The sequence below is a fragment of the Orbicella franksi genome, chromosome 8, assembly GCF_964199315.1.
Source record: "Orbicella franksi chromosome 8, jaOrbFran1.1, whole genome shotgun sequence".
NCBI lineage: Eukaryota > Metazoa > Cnidaria > Anthozoa > Scleractinia > Merulinidae > Orbicella > Orbicella franksi.
The window spans coordinates 18,801,594-18,821,971 of record NC_138152.1 but is presented as its reverse complement, the minus strand read 5'-3'; the positions used below and the strand labels follow the sequence as shown (position 1 = coordinate 18,821,971).

At 39.9% G+C, this 20,378-nt stretch overlaps 2 protein-coding genes across 4 annotated transcripts in view; both read left to right on the top strand.

The window, feature by feature from the left end:
• LOC145495224 (inositol polyphosphate multikinase-like) overlaps window positions 1–20,378 on the top strand; it is a 341,608-nt gene that overhangs the window by 233,698 nt on the left and 87,532 nt on the right. The gene's annotated exons all lie outside the window — the stretch shown is intronic.
• Window positions 1–20,378, top strand: part of LOC145495209 (alcohol dehydrogenase class-3-like) — a 134,829-nt gene that overhangs the window by 76,000 nt on the left and 38,451 nt on the right. For 2 of the 3 annotated variants that reach the window (XM_081474794.1, XM_081474795.1), the window contains 2 exons: window positions 1,796–1,864; window positions 6,079–6,214. In XM_081474794.1, the coding sequence (XP_081330920.1) occupies window positions 1,796–1,864; window positions 6,079–6,214 (205 nt within the window). Of the gene's footprint in view, window positions 1–1,795; window positions 1,865–6,078; window positions 6,727–20,378 lie in introns of all 3 variants that reach the window. The other variant, XR_014050383.1, reaches the window with a different exon arrangement.

Here is a 20,378-nt window from a genome sequence, read left to right as displayed (position 1 = left end):
AATTTAGTAAATATATAGCTAAATGTGACATCATCAATGACGTCACATGTTGCTTTGAATGTATTCTGCAATGTAATCAAAATAATTTAACTGGAATTAGGCGGGAGGCAAGTTATGTGGTATTCCGAGGTGCAAATATAAAGCAGATGGCTTAGTATCTAACTTATTTTGCAAAATCAATACCAGGATCACGTCATTTCCAATGTCATTTTGAGGCTGAAGACAGCAAAAAATATTGGTAACAAGCATTTTTGTTTTCAGCACATCAAATTACTTTAAAAAACTCCTGTTACCAACTTTTACTAAGAAATGCCTCATAACTTTCAAATTCTGTGAAAGACATCTGGTCTAACAGGGGCAGAGTAATGCAAGATGGGGGACATACTCCAGCTAATAGGTTGACAGAGACATGCAGCCTTGGTTTATAGCATTCTTCTTTGATATTTGACATCCCTGCTATGGTCAATTGACACCTGTCAAAACAAAGTATAATTATGCTGACCATTGTCACGTGACCATATTGCAGGCTCAAGTTTAGGGCTCATTGAGGTCACGTTTTTTTAAAGTTGACCACTGACCATCTGCTGGTTTTCGGTTGTATCATGGGGTCGTGTCAGGTTAACTTGTTGTAAGCAGTGCCAGGTTGTTCAGAAGCTCTAGCCCAGGATTAAAAGTTAACCAAAGTATAGCATTTTCTCGTATACAAATGTTTTTCACTGCTTTTGTTTTGTGTATTTTGGGATTATTCAAACTCAAAACAGAAGGCCAAACAATATACAGAAAACCTCACTGCAAAGTTACAAAACTCAAATCAAAATTCTCACTTACCCTGGGTTAGCTTAATCGGGCTTTGAACAACCCGGCTCAGGAGCTCCACTTTTAGGCTTGGCTAAATCAATATATTAGTTCTTTAACTCTGAAGTACTGTGTACATGTACCGGTACGTAACACATTCATTTTTTTTTTTGTTCCAACTCGTTTCTTTATCAGTAGTAACAATCAAAACAGCTCAAGTGTTCTACCTAATGATAGTTGCAAAATTTATGTTGTGTCACAAACACACAAACTTCTCAAAATCTTTTTGATCAGATTGAAATATCATGAGTTGGCTTGAAAGCCATTTTGTTTTCCTATCAAAAAGAGAAGTTCAGCCAATGATTCATATCTAAGGTAGCCACATGCAGTCCTTGACTGCCTATTGTTCATCTTTGCAGTTAACATCATGCTATCCCCCCCTGTTGAGACAATAATAAGTTTTGGGGGAGGGGAGGATGGGTATTCCTAGAGGAGCTTAACTTTTACAGGACCAAAAATCGCTGATCAGCCAGTCTACTCATTGATTCATGACTCATAGACCCATTTGACTCATAAACAACCTACTTCGGGATGACTTGCCTGACAACTCCCTGAATTGTACTCCACTTGGTCCAGTTGCTATAGCATATCCCTATTGTGATACCTAACTGCTGATTACAGGTATCATTTTAGCAATTCCTGCATGTACATGGAATTAGATTGGTTTGTGTATAATGTTAGCATAATTAATCAAGTTTGTTCTTGGTGAAGCCAATCGAGTGTGAGTCAAATTATCCTTTTAACATGTCTATCTCATATACATAGTTACACTGTATATGTTGAACATTATGTGAACATTATGTGTAATAATTATGTGAGATGCAGTTATGTGAATTATGTGAAGTGTAGTGTGTCTGAATGTTTTGGAGGTTGCAACAAAGAATTTGGTTAATCTCTAATTTGTTTATTTGCCTTTGATAAACTCTTTGCTATTTTCCAGGTCTTGGTAGAAATGACAGACGGTGGGCTGGACTACACATTTGAATGTATTGGAAATATCCACACCATGGTAATTATGCATGTCTTTGGTAATCTGTATTACTGTCAGTTACTGTCAGTGTTAACTGCAAGGCATTGTAGTCTCTTATATAAATTTAGTTTATTGGACTAGCCTAATCTTCATTTCTGCATCAAGATCTATCATGATGATTTGTCTTAACCTCTTAACTCCTACAATTTCTCCATCCTTAATTTTCTAACTACTGTAAATAAGTTTTCCCAGATTTCATTTACAGCAGGCATTAAATAGTTACTTCAGAAAATTGAATGGTTTCTTGTGCTGCTCCAGAAACTACACACACCGCCATGGCTTTTTTGTCATCCCCACCCATGAAACTTTGTACTTTCTAGCTTTTGAGATGTCTGACCCCTTAAAATTTCCAATGATTTTCCTTGGGGTAGGAAGAGGTTTATAAATAGACATTTTTGTGGAAGTGCACATGCCAAAAGTGTTAACCAACCACGACATATATATTTCTACAACTACATGTGGGAAGTTCAACTTGGCTTAAAAGTTCTATTTTTGTGGCTGTCCAGCATTGGTGCTCAGTTCAGACAATGATCAGGACATAGAGTGTAATGGATGAGGTGTTAGTCTAAATGCATACATAAGTGTTACATAAGCTGCTTATTTACCAAAAATTATGCTGCTTTTCTGTGGACAGCTACCTCCCTTGAGGACAGTTACATCTTTCTTTTCATGTTTGTCCCATGCTGCATTTTCATACTCCAGTATCTTTCACAGTGTTAGGGCAGTTCAAATTGTCTTATTCAGTTTTATTAACACAGATTTGAAGTTACCGTAAAGACCCGAAGATAAGCTGCGCCTTTTTTTCCAAAAATCGTCCCTCAAAATCGGGGGTGCAGCATATCTGCAGGAACATTTGGAAAAGGTGCCGTAAATCTCCGTGAATTGACACTTTATGGATAAGTATGTCAATAAACATTACATAAAACTACAAGGGAGTACTGGTCATTGCTTTTGCAAGTTTGGTGGCTCGTAAAAGAGCCTTTGTTGATGTAAGTGTAAGCTTATTGTAGAGCTTACATTTGTCGCCGCTTAAAGCATTAAACCTTCCTCGTTAGGAGATCCTTCAAGCGGCTTATGGTCGCTTTTCTCGAACAGGAAAACGTCACACAGCACGGAATTTCCATTCCCCTGCAAAGCTGTTCACAGCATTGACAACGGCCAGTAACTTCAACAGATATCGATCCTCCACGAGCGAGAAAATACCACACTATTCTTAAGTATTCGCGTGGTAGATGGCCCACTGTTTCCTCACTGTTTAGCACTTTGATGGCATATTTGTCAAACTGATTATGTAAATCTCTTAGAGCAACAAATTTGTCTCCGACATTTGGCTCCCAAATCTCTTTCTAGATGTGATAGCCACGAACAGCAGATGTAAACTCGAACGACTCCATCTTGTTTTGCTTGAGAATGAACAAACAAGACAAACTTATCGTTCTCACCCAAGTCCCATGCGGCTTGGTATAAACCAATTGTGCCAAAATGCATCCTATTGCTATGCGATGAAATGCCTTATTTGCATTCTGTCAATAACACACATATTGGTTTGTTTACCTATTTCAAGCGTGCAAAAATAGGAATTACTACATACCATTTCCTTCCAAATTAAGTTCTTATCGTATTCATTAGTGAATGTAGAAGTCTGTCCTTGAGTCTTATTTAAGAAAATCTATCCATATTTCTTTTTAACCTCCAAAAACCCATAGTGAGAAAACACAGATTACAATAAATCATCAAAGAACAATACTTACACAAAAGCACATTTATAACCAATCAGCGCTGTGCAATTTTCGATCCTGATTTACTTTTCGATCCTACCCAGCTGTTTATAAATGTAGAACCAAGCAACTTGATTTATTACGGTCTAATCAACCTTACAATGCGCTATAAGAGTTATCAGATCTAAATCATGTCAGAAAGAGGTACTCCGTGTGCATCAGACACTGCGGGGTTCAAGTTGTGAGTTATGAGCTATGCCATCGATCACGGTAACCATGCCGCTGGAAAGAAGTTTTCTGTGGATGAAAGTTGTGTTCGCAGGTGGCGAGTTCAAAGAGAAAAGTTGACAAACACCCCGAAGATGAAACGTGAAAACCGTCATGGTGTGGCGCATTTTCCAGAACTGGAGAAAGAACTAGCGTGTTGGGTCAGAGAGAAACGCCAAGGAGGTTTCGGAATTTCTACCAACATTATATGTCTCAAGGCCAAACTTATTGCAAAGAAATCTGGATTAGAGGAGGAAAAAAAATTTAGAGCTTTGAAACATTGGTGTTACCGCTTTATGGAACAAAATGGATTTTCAATTAGACGCCGCACTACAGTCGCTCAGAAGCTGTCTAAAGACTACGAAGATAAACTGATCAATTTTCAACGCTTTATTATTTCCAAGAGAAAGCAGCATAACTTCGAACTGAGACATATTGGTAATGCAGACCAGACACCTTTGACATTTGACATTGTGACAAATAGCACTATTGTTGAGAAAGGTGTAAAGAGTGTCCCGATTATCACAATTGGACTTGACAAGGACAGGTTCACTGTGATGCTGGCTTGCCTAGGAGATGGCACGAAACTTCCGCCATACGTTGTCTTCAAACGCAAAACATTACCAAAGAAAATGGTTTTCCCCCCTGGGCTCGTCAGGTACCAAGAAAAAGGATGGATGAATGAAGAATTAGTGAAAGACTGGCTGAAAACGGTTTGGAGCAAAGTCGGTGGTTTGAGTCGCCAAAAGTCGATGCTTGTATGGGACTCATTTCGTGCACGTGTCACAACCAATTCGGAGGACACTGCAGTCACTGAACACAGAGTGTGCAGTTATTCCAGGAAGGATGACAGGCCTACTCCAACTTCTTGATGTCTGCATCAACAAACCGTTCAAAGGTCACCTTAGAAGCAAGTGGCAGCAGTGGATGATATCTGGAGAACACACCTTGACTGCTACCGGCCGTATGCATAAAGCTGAGTTGAATGTGATCTGCAACTGGATCAAGCAAGCATGGGATGATATTCCAACCAAGATGATTCAGAAATCTTTCCACAAGTGCTGCATCACTAATGCAATTGACAGAACCAAGGATGATGAAGTATGGGAGCAGGAAAGTGAAGACCCTTTTGAGGATGTGGACGATGCAGGGCCGACTGACGAGCTGTACTACGCTGATGCATGCGAGAAGGAACAAGTAGGACTTGATCCAACAACCTATGAAATGATGTTTGGAAGCAGTGATGATGATGAGGACTTCTATGACTTCTAATAGCTTTTTACTGCTGAATATGAGTTTATTACACTTCATTCCAGAACTTTTCTGTTGACATGTAAATACCCTGTGGTTATTGCCTTTTTTTATATTACAATGTAAGAAATTCTTTTTCTTGACAAATATATGCATTCTGGTACATGTACTGTTATAGATTGTGTGAACAAATAAATGTATTTTGTATTTTACAAAAACAGTCTTGTGTCAACTACGTATTAACAAATAAAGACGCCGTTACACTGGGCAATGTTTCGGGCAACTTATCTCTCAATTTTGTTTAGCCATTGCGAGACAAGTTACAGAAACGGTGCTTTATGTAATACTCGCAAAACTCTTAAAAACATCAGGCAGCTTCCGGTGTCCAGTTTTCCATCTTCCAATCCTATCGAAAGCTACACACGTTCGACAAACACTCAAGTAAAAATCTATGGAAAAACAGTGTTGAATGAAGAAATACCTGTCAACAAATTCCAGAAAAAGATCAATCATATGTCAAAGATGGTGGAAACAATGTTCATAATATTAAAGCGCTAAAATTGTGGGTAAGACTTTGAAGTATTTTTCGTTTCAATGTTAAAAGTGAGTTTACGTTTGATGAACAAGACTCCTAAAGGCTTGACTTTGGATTTCTTTCAAAAAACTTTTTTTCCAAAATTTGAGTTGCTAAACTCAGGGTGCGGCTTATCTGCGGGTGTTTACAGTAAGTGGGAGTCTCACAAGAGGAAATGCAATTAGCAAACTTGTGACAAATTACACTGCAGATCACCAGGAGAATGTCTACTGACCTCTACAGATTGTTTGAATTTCGGTGAATAGCCTAGAAGCACCATTCTACACCATTCCTCTGAACTTTTTGCTTAAAATTGAATTAACTTTTGCAAAAACCAGGCAAAACGAATAATGTACATACTTAACTGTTGTCATTTTTTGTAGCGTGCTGCACTAGAGTCATGTCACAAAGGTTGGGGAACATCTGTCATCATTGGAGTAGCTGGAGCAGGACAGGAGATTTCTACCCGACCATTCCAGCTTGTTACTGGACGAACCTGGAAAGGAACAGCATTTGGAGGTAACACTAGTCCCTCTTTCACTTAGTCCATCGTGCACGACGCAAAAGGAAATTGTGAGAAAAAATGGCCACCCGAAATCCTGGGGGTGAGGAGCATGCAAAAGGACGAACTACTGCCCAAGCCAGGGAGTTTGAACTTTCCTGGCTGAGTGATTTTTCAGTGTAGGATTTCTTATCTTGACGTCCTCTTATGATTGCCTGTTGTCAATAACCCCAGGAGATATCCTGAATAAAATTGCTCTACTCTACTCTTCAGGTAGCAAGGCAAAAACATGCCGTGAGGAATATACCTTCATTCAGTGTTCGTTCAGCAAAACTGCAAAAGAAGTTTTAAAAAGAAGACAGTGAAGGGGGCATCTTGTAGTGATTTTCCCTGCATCTGTAGGTGTAAATCTAAAAGTTATTGCAAAAATTTCAAATACAGTTTCAACTGAGAATTTTCATTATGTATTTGACATAGGAGATCATCCAACTGCAGTGACATGTTTGCTGATAGCAGCAGAAAGTTTCAGGTGAATGTCTTGTTTCAAGTGAAAGTCTGGTTCAATCTTTCACATTGACGGCAAAACGACCAAGCTCAGTGAATTCATGTTCACTGAATTGTTCTTGGACCATGCTGTTGAGAGGCAGCAAAATCACTAACACACTCTCATTCTGGTTTGAGGCGGAAAGCTTTGCCAAACAAAACACCTGATAAATTTAATTCTTTCCAAAGCGTGTTGTCAGAATCGCAATAACACCATGGCTTGCAAAGCACGATTCCAACGCTTCGATTTGCTTATTTTCCAAAGCTTTCTATTGTCGAAAAGTGTGATAAACATTCCTGCAAGACATTGCACATATCTCAAATATCGACAATGCGTTGTTAATGTTCCTAACATAAGCCAGTCATATTTTTGCATTATCAGAGCTACGCATAATTCAAACTTATAAGTAATTGAGGCTTGACTTTTGCAACAAAGTTTTCATAGCTATTGCTATCCTTGAGAAAGTCGGAGATGTGATGCTGAAATTCCACTTAGTTGTCCAGAAGGTTATCAAAGGCAAATTCTGCTGCACCTATTGCCACAGATTGAGTGCTATGAGAGGTTCCTGAATACAGATCCTGCAACATTGTTTTTTTTTAAATGCAACTTTATTACAAACACCTACGAGATACATCATGAGATAACACAAAGACATAAGTTACAAAAATAGTACTTACCGTATACATTTAAGATGTATCACTATATTTACATTTATGCACTTCATGCATTACATCATTTATAAACAAAATAGTGAATAAAGATGGTGAATTTTTAAGCCTGGTAATGAAATGTGAAAAGTGAACTGATCAACATGACACAAGCATCAGACAAAGAAAAAGTCTGAGTACCACACAGGAATCAAGCCCATGACCTTCCAAACACCGGCGGGCACTCTATCCACTGAGCTACAAGAACTCATGGAGAACAAGGTCATTTAACTGAGTTCATGTGTGCTACTGTCAGCACTGTTGAAGTCATCATGAGTGTGATCAGTGAATAAAGATGGTGAATTTTAAGCTTGGTAATGAAATGTGAAAAGTGAACTGATTGACAAGACACGAGCATTGGAAAAAGAAAAAATCTGAGTCACTGAAAGGACTCTAACCCATGACCTCCCGAATACCAGGTGGGTGCTCTACCCACTGAGCTATGAGAACTCATGGAGAGCAAGGTCATTTAACTGAGTTCATATGCGGCAGGCATCCTGCATACTGCTAGGATCAGCATTGTCGAAGTCATTGTGAGTGTGATAAGTGAATAAAGATGGTGAATTTTAAGCTTGGTAATGAAATGTGAAAAATGAACTGATCAGCATAACACGAGCATGGGACAAGGAAAAAATATGAGTCCCCAACAAGAATCGAACACATGACCAGCCAAACACAGACGGGTGTTCTATCCATTTGGAAAGGAAGTGCTCACTTTGATGTAGAGATAATTTCTGGTTCAATCATGTGGTGTTCGACTAAAAAGCAGGTTACAATTATAATTCTAAGAAAAGGTGACAAACAAAATCAAAAAGATAAAGAAAAACAACTTACAGATAGATGAAGTAAACTGAAACTTGACACAATTGCTGCATGATATAATATGTACTGAACAAAAATCTTGCACAATGAATCACATGTATTTTACATGTATATATTTTAATTTATGTATTTTAATGTTGTAGTATACATGACCCCACAAGCCTTGTAGCTTTGGTTCTTATCATGTAGAAATAAAGGCTTTATGTGTATATGTTTATGTTATGATCGACAAGTTAAATTTTAAATCAAGTTTAATGTACTTAGGGGAAATGTCACGCACCTTTGAATCCTACCTACCAGCGCCTTAATGCGAACTGAAAGCATTTAAACTTAGTTGAGTGATTCAAATGGAAAAACTTGGGTAATACATTGTGACTAAATCCATTCAAAATGGTTCATCACAATCAAGTCAATGAAGAAACAACTGTTCTCTGACATTACAAGCAAACTTCTTGGTTGAGGACATAGACTGCGAGCAGTCTCTCAAGTTTTCTACCATGAGTACAATGTCTCCAGTTTAAAGCAATGCCCTTATCTTTGCAGTGACTGCCTTTTCACTTATACAATTAAACTCCCAGATACTGACTTTTAAAAACAGCCTCCAACCAAATGGAATAAAACTAAACATAAGCTCACAAGTACGCAATGCGGACCTGTTTTGTTTAGTAACCAAACATCTTCCCAGTAAAGACGATCAGAAAACAAGAGCAAGCGAAATGTGCAAGTTTTGTTCTCTGTTACCATGGTTTTTCGATGAAAGTTTGCTCAAAAGTTCAATTGGAATTTCACGGCCTGTTGAGCAATAATTCGCTAGAACAAAGGATGATATTTCTTCAAATTTTCAATAAGTTAACGAAAAATTGTGAGCACTAACAATAAGTCACCAATAATAATTTTGCAACTTGCTAAACCACAGTTCGTCAGCATCCATGCAATTTTCAATTTCCGTGTAATTTGAAATTAATGGTATTTGTTTTATTGCATATGCGAGAAGTTCAGTGCAAATAATGAAAAGGTATGGTGACAGGGGATCGCCCTGTCTAACACCTCTCGAGACTAAAAAAGAATTTGAGCAGTGGCCATTGTATATGGAATAGAGATATTAAAATTAATAAAAGGTTTTATCCCACTGTCTTGTGGACTAACCAAATTAAAAAAATTTAACGCTTCATCCAGAAAGTTTCATTTCACTGAATCGAACGCTTTCTCTAAATCAATTAATAGCAGTAAGCCCTGTTGGTTATAAGAATTTAGTTTATCTATAATATCGTAAATCAGCATAGTATTTTTTGCTATGGACCTTTTTTAAGAAAGCCTTTTTGGGTGTGTGATATGATGGTTGGGAGAACTTTCTTAATACGATTTGCAGTGACAGCTGAAACTATTTTATAATCGACCCCAAGTAGGGACACTGGTGTCCAATTTTTAAATAAAACTTTGATTTGTTTGGTTCAGGTAAGGTAGCTATGAGTGCACTTCTCTGAGTGACCTACATTTCACCCAAGCTGTAGGAGAAATCAATTGACCACACAAAAATTAATAATGGTTGAGGTCCTTCCAAAAAAAATTTATAAAATTCCGCAGTAAAACCATCCACCCTAGGGCTTTTTCCATCACCCATAACCTTCAGGGCATCTAAACATTCTTTAGCAGAAATAAAACCCTTGCAAGAGTCCTCTTCTTTAGGAGACAACTTTGTCCTTGTATTATCATGGTTGAAAAAGTTGACAAACGATCTGCCCTAAGTTGAGTTTTCTTTTAGGTGTAATGCCCCTCAAAAAAATACTCCTGTTCCCTAATTATGTCCTTTTAGTCTGTGATTTCGGTAGCATCCTCCAAAACAAGCTTAGGAATTAATTTGATAGTATAATGGCCTTTCTCCAGATTTAGAGAGTATTTGCCAGTAGTGTTTGTTGCTGCCAAAGGGTGAATCCTTCCTTGGCCACATACAGCAACAGATTCCAAACACCCAAACAAGAAGAGGTTTGAACTAAGAAACAACAAAAAATACAAACTTACAAGAATAGTGTAGAAATGTACCACTGAAAAGCGACTTAAAGCGAAATGCAGTGAATGAAATAACTCAAAACTTACATTGTACTGGTGCTGTCAGACGCGAAAGGGCAACTTTATATAGGTTTATTACACTAAATGTATTCTCGTTGAGGTCAATGGTGAAACTAAAAACTGCAGCATGTGTGAAAACTAAACAAACTGGAAAATTAAACAAGATGCAAATTACATGAAACGTGCAGGAAAGTAACACAAAATGAATTCCCAAAGGAACGTTAATGAAACTAAATAAAAGAGAGTGCTAGATTCTACATCCTGGCCCCTGATGGGAGATTATATACTAAGCAAGTCACTTACATCCAATAACTTACAATTAACAATTGCTGAACCTTATGTATCAGTACATTCTAAGAAGCATGCTTAGCAAACAAAGCTAACTGAAGGCTAAGTATAAATCAACTAAATGTCTCTTAGTTCTCAGTGTCCACGTTTCCTGTGCTTGGACGTTCGTTTTCAACCAAAAGGCAGAGCTTGTTGACAGGTCTTTCGTAAACAGCTGTCTTGACTAGCACTTTCACCTGGCGGCCAGTAATTGCGATGCAACTCAGATGCGGCCAGAACAATATCACCAACAGCCAAGTTCCTCTTTGGGTGCACCGACTTTTGTCTAAGTTGCATAAGGGGAAGGTACTCCTTGCTCCATCTCTTCCAGAAGATGTCCCCAAAATATTGTACTTGCTTGCATCGACGATGCAACAGAGAATCTTCCCTCTTGAATAAACTGGGGGGTAAGGTGACTTCCGATTTGAGCAACAACAGGTGGTTGGGCGTCAAGGGGTTAATTGTTGTTTGGATCACCAGACATGGTAGTTATGGGTTGGCTGTTCATGATACTCTCAACTTCACATTAAGGTGGCCAGACTTTCATCATCCGTAATTTGCTCGTAGGGCTTGTAGAATCTTCTGAACAGTTCAGATGCATCTCTCCCAAATACCTCCAAAGTGAGAACCACACGGAGGGCTGAAGAACCAGTTGATGTTATTTTTGTGACAAGGAATTGTGTAACTTTTCCTGATTCTAATCTGAAATAGGGTCACACACCTCCTTCTCACCTCAGACTCTTAGATTCTCAGATTTCCTTCACTTGGCATCTTATTGCAATGAAACATCACAAAGTCAATAGGAAAGAGTCTATGCTTGAGCCATGTGCAATTTCGAGGTGCATGGCACAGATTGCTAGACATGTGAAGATCACACCATATCTCTTTACAAGTATCTGCCCACGATGGACTTGGAATGGGCCCAAAAAATCCTCACCTACTGATGTAATAGGTGGCTTCTCAGCCAGTATGCGACGTTCTGTTAAATTGGCCATCTTCTGTTGGCAAAGTGGTGCCTGGCAACGATGGCAGCTGACACACTTTTCTAGAACACTTCCTCACATTTGAACTTCCTTGGGTGATCCAGAATTTCCGTCTAACTGAGGCTAGGATGTGCTCTCTACCGGAATGGCCACATGCCCTGTGGTAATCGCCGATAATCACTTGGGTAACATGATCTTCTTTCGGAAGAATAGTCTGGTGCTTTGACTCCATGGGTAATGATGCTTTGTGCAGCCGACCACCAATGTGCAAAAGCCCATCAATGACAATTGGATCAAGTTTATACAGGTGACTACTCTTCTTAAGGTTACTTCAAACCTTTGCAGGTGTCCTCCAGAAAAAAATTCGTACGCACGCTGTTTTGAAGGAAACCCCCACAAACTATATATCAATAGAAAGGTTATAAAATGTAGAATTCAATAAAATTATGTTTTGTTTTGGATTTTGCTTTCCAAAGGTGGCAGAGGCCATCAACTCCAAAATGACTGACTGACATTCCAGCGAATTAATCGGGTATCAAATGCGATCGTTCATGCAAAATAACTGTGCAGAGTTAATCACAAAGCATCAATCTCCAAAAACATGTCAGCATTTTCTTTTATTTCTATTGGTTATCTTTTTATAGATCTGTTAAGTTCAACTATCAAGAAATTCGTGTAACCTGTTGAGTTAAAGGCTGCCACGAGGAAAGTATTTAAAATAAAGGAATTCGCCAACACATTTTTGTTCCATATCTATCAGTGAATGTTCTGACCAAATTTCATGGAAAACCGTCAAATCTGCATACCCTATTAATTCATTTAAAGAGAAGTGATTCTCTCAAAAAATGAGTGCAAGTTTTCGCCTTCTAAAGATTTATAAACAGATCACGCCTTCACAGAGGAATGTGTCAACTTGAAAAGCCACAAGGCAATGAAATAACAGAACCCCTAGCATTCACAGTATGCAAACTTGAGCTTCGCGGGAAAGCAATAAGGTCACAGTCACGTTCTAGGCGCACACATTTTAGCCGTGGTCAACTATGGGCAAAATGAAAGGAAAGCGACGTACTTCGCCAAAACAAAAACAAACCAAGGAGCGAGTGCTGCAGCGCGGGCTCAAGGAGGCACTCGTTATGGACATGAGATCTCTTGGGTAAGTTTTTTTTCTATCTGGATGAAATTCATTGGTCTTCTTTTTTGGTCCTGGCTTTGTTTTGCTTTTTATCCACAGACTTTTCTCCTTTCTGGAGCGTTTCATGTCGACGAAAGGATTTGGTTTCGAATGCGTGACCACAGTTGAGTGTAAACAAAAAATGCTAATGGGTTGAAATAGGATCTCCCAGATGAAGCTATTTGCCGCAAAAAGGTCGCTGGGGAGTCAATGGCTTAAAGGATTATGACACCTTGTCGGTTTATCAACTTTTGTTAAAAAATCTCTTTCTCAATAGCTTGTGCTCGTTTTAATATTTTACGTACATTTTTTCAGGAAATGATACCTTAACTGACGAACTTTAATTTTCGTGACAAAAAAAATTCAAACAAAGTAGCCCCGCGAAGGTTTGAAGTAACCTTAACTGGTTTTTCGGGATGGTTGAACTCCTCGGGGAAGGCTCTTCTCTGTACATGCTTCAGAATTTCTCTCTCTGCTGTCTTGATCTCTTCAAGGGTGATGTATTTTGGAACATCGCAGTTTAAGGGATGGATCAATACAAAAGTGATGGGGAAGGGGGAAAAGCAAAAAAAAATTCATGCAAGGGAGGGTGCAAAGGAGAAGTGAAGAAAAAAATTCCTGCAGAGTGAATTGTACACTTGGCCTTACAAATTGTACTCGCCTGAAGGGCACCTTGGCAGCCACTTTATACAGCAGTTTTAATTTCTTGGTCCTGGTTTTCTCTACAATTAGGAAAACAGACATTTTTCCATTTCAAGGCTGATACATTTTGTGTGCAACCTCATGGACACTGCTAGCCAAACATCCTTACAGAAAAACCCTTACAGATAACCATGGTTTAAAAGTGATTTTAAACAAAATTAATGTGCTATAAACAGTCATCCTACTTGATTCATTTGCAATTAAGGAAGCGCATACTGTGTTTTAAAAGCCTCGACATATATAGGAGTGATTTCACAACAGACATGACGATTGTGGACACAGATGTGCACATCCCATCCTGTGTACAGCTGCCCCTCCCCTCCAAAAAAAAATCGGAAAGGAGCATCTGTGATTTGCCATTGATAATCGTGTAATAATTTTGCATTGAATTACTTATTATTGATTATTAATTATTGAAAGTGATTCACGCTGACCAAAACTTTGAGGCTGATATTTCTGTAGAGGTCGATTTTGAAAATGGTGGTCGATGCGAGGGATCTCCATTGTGCTTTGCAGGGAGTTTTCAGCATTTTTGAAATTCCTTCGCTTTACAGCAAGCAAGGAAAATGCTTAGAAGCACTTTTGAAAGGAAAGGACATATATGCAAGTCATCCAACCGGGTACGGAAAGTCTTTAATCTTCTGTGCAGCCCTGATCGTCATTGATGAGCTGTTCTCACAACCACGTGGATCAGTAAAATAATTGTTATTTCACCTCTAAGAATGCTAATGGAAGACCAGGTATCATATTTGCGGTCTTTAGGATTATTAGCAATTGCTCTTCACGATGAGCAATCAGAAGAACGACTAAAGGAAGTAGAGAAAGGAGCATTCAGTTACTTGTTTGCATCACCGGAGAAAATGGCATAAGCTTCATTTAACTGAACACCATTGGAAGTTTCTGGTGGCGATAACTGTTGATGAAGCCCATTGTATAAGCCAGTGGGGTCTTCCTGGATCTTCCTCAAAGTGCACAGTTGTCCTTTTCTGAATTTGGTAAGGAAACCTGGGAGAATTCAAGTCACTAACCGCAAGTAATGCCCTCTCTATCATTCTGACGACCACCACTTCACTGTCAACTAAAAGAGACATTTTCAGGGCTTGAATTTAAACCAGTCTTCATCCTTCATCATGAAACACAGTCCAGAAAGGCCCAATGTGCAATTCGGTGTGCGTTGTTTGGATGAAAACTCTCCTGTTTCTTTAATATTTAGTACTTTAATAGATGAGCTTAGAAGCAAAAACATGTCCTATGAAACATGACCGTTCACAGGAAAACATACTTTAATGCTTATCCATTAGATGGCTGAAACCGTCAACCATCCATTAGTTACCCGTTGGAAAATTTTCTCATAAACATTAGAGGCATTAATCTAACCATTAGCAGTAAAAGTCAAAAGGTTAGAGGGAAGAGTGCAAGCGTTAGCTGTTAACATGTATTCTTTAGCCATTAGCATCATACCATTAGAACGAAAAGCGTAACACTGCAGAGCCATTAGAAAAAATTAACATCCATTCAACAGTAATGTAACTGTTTACTATCTGTTAGAATGGCCTAGCAAAGGTTAGAAGTAAAGAAATCCATGTATTGCAAGATGTGAGCTATGTCTTGCCCTGAAGTCGCCTTTGTAAGCTACAGTGCAAATGCATGATAATGGGGTATTAAAGTAAGCAAGCGGAACGAGCAAGTGCCGGGGATAGTCTCGTTCGTATTATGGAGACTAACCGAGTGATGTACTTGAGGAGGGAATAAGATGAGTGAGTTAATTCCGGGTTTACTTTATCAATAATGCTTTCACGAAAAAACGTACGTTTGAAACAGAAACTTGTTTACAGTGTAATTCGTTGCAAAAAGCAATAGCCAAATGCTGGCAGGATTTTTTTATGACTATTTTGATAGGCTGGGATGTACAATTAAGGACTTCCACTGAAAATGACAAAACGCTTGTAGAACTTTGGAGCCATCCACATTCAGTATGAAATTTGCATTAGGTTGTTTACAGTGTAATTCAAGAGACTGCTGTAGGCTCAAAACTTTTTAATTCTGGCAGAATGTTTACAGTGTAGTTCGTTCCAAAAAGCAATTGCAGCGGGATGTTTTTATGACTATTTTGATACGCTGGGATGCACAACTAAGGACTTCTGCTGAAGATGACAAAATGCTCATAGTGAACTTTGGGGCCGTCCACATTGAGTATGAAATTTACAGTGTAATTCAAGAGACTGGTTTCAAAACTTTTTAATTCCGGGGAAATGTTTTAACAACTATTTTGACACGCTGTTGACTTTGACTATCAGAACCAACACTTTATCAAGGAATCAATGAAGCAAGCTTTGTCACGCCAGGTCGCGACAAATGCTAAACTGACACATCCAGCATGAACCATTGCATTGCAATGCATTGTGCTACAAAGTGATTATGGAATTCATGCCGGTACAAAATTTATTAGTCATGATTTGGCTTTTTTGCTCGCTAGCATCTTACTAACATCGGACATTATTCAGCACTACGGGCCCGTGTCTTGATGAATTTAGTGCTTGTTTTGAGTAGTGTTTCTATTTCACAGTTATGAATGTAATTGGCATTAAATTTTTGTGGGGATATTGACCTTTTCCTGTAGCAATTTATAACTGTTCTTTCACTGTACAGTATGCATCACACCAATTGCTAACACTCAAGCAGATCAGTTGCAAGCGTTAGGGCACTTGTGCAGTTATCCATTAGATTTTTTTCTCGGACGTTAAACAGTTGTCGATCATTTTCATGAGCCATTAGGCTGGATTGCTAAGCCGTTAGACCTTTAGGGCAAAGCATTAGAACATTGTAATGAGACGTTAGAATGTTAGCTCAAAGCGTTAGAACACTTTGAAGGCCGTTAACTATCCATTAGTTATCTGTTAGTTTTTAGCCATTTAATGGATAAGCGTTGAAGTATGTTTCCCTGTGAATAGTCACAAATGTTCTGCCAAACACGCAAGCAGTGCGCTTTGGTATACTCAGCATTTAAAGAAGGTCTCGGAGATGATTTTTATGTCAATAAACACCCTGACAGTAAGAAGAGAATGGTGGAAATGTTTCATGCTGGAACACCTGAGGCTCTGAAAAAGCCACATTCTTTGTAACATGTCTCAACCTAATGGCGACATTTGAATAGTAGCCTGTACTGTTGCATTTGGAATGGGGGTTGATTGTAAAGAAGTTCATCGTGTCGTCCATTGTGGCCTTGCTAAAAAACCTTGAATGTTATGTCCAGGAGTATGGAAGGGCTGGTAGAGATGGACAGCCAAGTTCATGCCTTTTATTGATGGGCTACTTGGTGCACATTGCATGTATGACATCAAGGATTTTGTTGCTAATAATGCTGACTGTAGGCATACTTACCTTTACAGTCATTTTCCAGGGAAATTTACTTCCTCTGTGTGAGGTCACAAGTGCTGTGACACACGTGCTAAAGCATGTGGATGTCAACAAGAAATTTGCAAGGAACCTGCTATACTAGTTCTGGTTGGTACAGTAGATGAAAACCTGTCTTGAATCCGTTCATTCAGTTGAAGAAAATGACAAGGTACACCTCAGGACTGAAGTGTTCAACTGCATGAAAAACTTGCTTCTTCAAAATACTTCAGGGGCTGTGGCTTCTGTAAACATGATGCATGAATTCATCCCACTGCAAATCAAGCAAGTTCTGGATAATTGTAACAAAATTAAGACACTACAGCATGTAGAAACTTTTGTTGAAGTTTGGAGAACAGAATGCAACAGAGCAATTTTAAGTGCAATTCACCAGGTCTTTGGTGATGTTCACAGTGGCAAATTGGAGGCACCAGAGAGTGAAGACGAGTACACGAAGAAATTTGCCTAGGTATTGGCAGACATCAGCGGTGACTCTGAACTGTGTCAGCTGTTAAGTGAAAGTGACTTGCTTAATGTAGGTGTTTATATGGAAGACATTGATCAGTCAGGTAATGAGGAAGTAAACATTAGCAGTGTGATTGCCAATCTTTTTAAACAATAGCTAATTGTAAACATCATTAGAGACCAAGGGGCACCCAATTGCAAAATGTTTTCCAAAAACACCTTTCAAGAGGAAGGGGGTCATGTCTGCTTCAAATGTTAGTGACTGCCCTGAGTAAGTGCATAAGTACAATCCAATTCTTCATGTTAACTTTCTAGCGATAATATCCCATGCTAGTGTTGCCTCTGAGTCTCTGAGGATGAATGGCAATTGCCTCATTAAGTAAGACTATCTTTGGGATAGTCAAATCCTTGCTAACATCTGTCAATGAAATTTCCACCTTCACTTGATTGGTTTTAGAAGCTTTTCCTGTACAATTACATGTGTAAATGTAATAAATTATCATCTTTCATGAACGTACATTGTAAGTGACAGGGGCAAAATGTCTTTAATTTTTAGTGCTTTTGTTACTAAATAGAAATGCTAATAAGCCAATCTATAAAGCTTCATAGGCATCTTTCAGTTATATGTAGAAAGCCAAAAATTTTATAAGGGTTTCATTCATACATAAGTTGAAATTGAAGTGATTATTTTCTGTGAAGCAGGTCTTCTGTTGTGGTTCATACTCATTTAAAATAACTAAGGTGATGTCAGTAAAATAAAAGCCCTCTTTATTTGGGTTTATGTTTAAATCTCTTATCACAGTTCATGGAAAATACTAAGAAGAGTTAAGAAATATAAACAGGAAACAGTCACATGGAGCTTGGAAATTGAACTGAAGTTTCAATGAGGGATTTCATTTGTGTGCAATTTACTACAAATGCTGGTGTGAAATTGTTTAACACTATTATTGCCTGACAGGCAAGCGGAAGCAGCCGAAGTTCTGATTCGCCGGTTGAAAGCCGGGGAGTGGTTCGGCCTCGCCGAAGTTCGCATAGAGATCCCAGAATGTTTGTGGCAGTTGTTCGAGGAGATGTGCCCTTTCTTTTACAACAAAAGGGTTCCTGCTGAAGCTGTGCCGAAACATATGGAAGACTACTTAGCAAGAACAGGCAGACAGTGCGGAGACAGGAGAAAGCTTGTGGGGGCTCTGTCTGCACAAAGGATCCTGCTTTACGCACCTCTGTTGCTGTGGTACGTGAAACATGGAGCGGTTGTCACGAAAGTTTCCAGAACAATCGACTATGAACCGGGCAAGATCCTTACCTGGTTCGTGGACCAGGTGACGGAGGCGCGCCGGACAGGAGACGCGGACAGCTGCAAGGTGCTGCTCGCCGAAATGTTTAAACTGCTCGGAAACAACGCTTATGGGAAACTGATCGAAGTGCTGGAGCGGCAAACAAACGTGATATACACGAAAGACAGGAACGTTCTCAACAGAGTGCTGCGGAGTGCGTATTTCGAAGACCTCGACGAGATCGGGCGGGCATACGAGCTTGAAAGCCGTAAGCCTCTCATTACAATAAGACGGCCATTCCAGATTGGAATCGCTGTCTATCAGCTGGCGAAGCTGTGGATGTTGGAATTCTACTACGACTTTCTCGATAAGTAGTCGACAGAAGAGATTTCGAGCTCATCCAGATGGACACGGACAGTAACTACCTTGCAATCTCCGGTGAGTGGCTCGAAGACATTGTCCGGCCAGAGCCGAAGCAAGAATTCGAGGTGGAAAAAAATCAGTGGCTACCTTGGGACAAGTGGAGCAGTCGGACCCCAGGCCTCTTCAAGATTGAGTTCAAGGGCAGCAGGATGATCGCGCTCTGCTTGAAGTGTCATTATGCCAACGACAGCCAGGGGTGCGAAAAAAAGAAGTTCAGCACGAAGGGGTTGTCGAAAACGCAGAACAAGCTGACATGGCAGCGGTTCGAGGAAGCGCTGGAAGACAGCAAAGATATCGCAACCAACAGAGGTTTCAGGATGCAGGATAGGCAGATGGTCATGTACGAGCAGCAGAAGGTGGGGCTGAGCGCTTATTACGACAAGCGGTGGGTGCTGCCCGACGGGATACACACCGAACCAATCGAATATCACATCTAGTTCACGTCAGCCGGAGGAAGAGTAGTGTTTGGAGGGACAACCAGCAGCTCTTCGCGCTTGGGACCGTCGCGCAGATAGTAGAGAATGGGTTGATCCGGTTTGGAAAAAGATCTTTCAATGCCGAAAACTTTCAAAGACCAGATTGGGTCCATGGCTCTTTTCACACCCCGTTCAAGCTCGCCGGGCTGGTAGAGATAACGAACTTGGACAAGAGAGGGGAGTATTTTTTCGTTTTTTCCAACAGGCCACGAGTAAGGTGTCAACGGCCTCGCATAAACAGATTTTTCTTTGAACGCAATGGCGGGTTTCTTGCCGATAAGGCTTGTGACCTCGTTGTTCAAAGGCGAAACAACTTCTGGAAGTCTTTTCACCCAGGCAGTGGACCGCTTGCCCTCAGGGAGTTGCATTTCCATATCGTACTGGTGGCCGAACAAGCACTCAGCCAGAGTGCGGTTGAAACGTTCAACAATGGCCTGGTTGCGGTGAATGTCAACGTGCCCGCACTTGTCTATCTCTTTTGTGACAGCGCCCATGAATTCGCGCCCGGAGTCAACCTGCAGCATTTCAGGCCATTTGAGAGGCCCACGCTTGTAAATCTTCTGAAAGGCCTGGGCGACCTCATCAGAATTTTTCGAAGTCAGGGGTTTGGCCTCTTTGTAGCGGCTGGCCACGTAGACAACAGTCAGCATGTATCTGAAAACTTTGCAGCTGTGGGGGAGCTTGTCGTGCGGCAGAAAAAGAAGGTCCGCCTGATGGACCTTATTGGGTGTAGGAATGTCGAATTTCGGTCAAGGAATTCACTTCGGCACGGGGAGGAATATCTGTCAGAGCGCTTGCCTGATCAGCCACTTTTTTGCAGTTTCTTC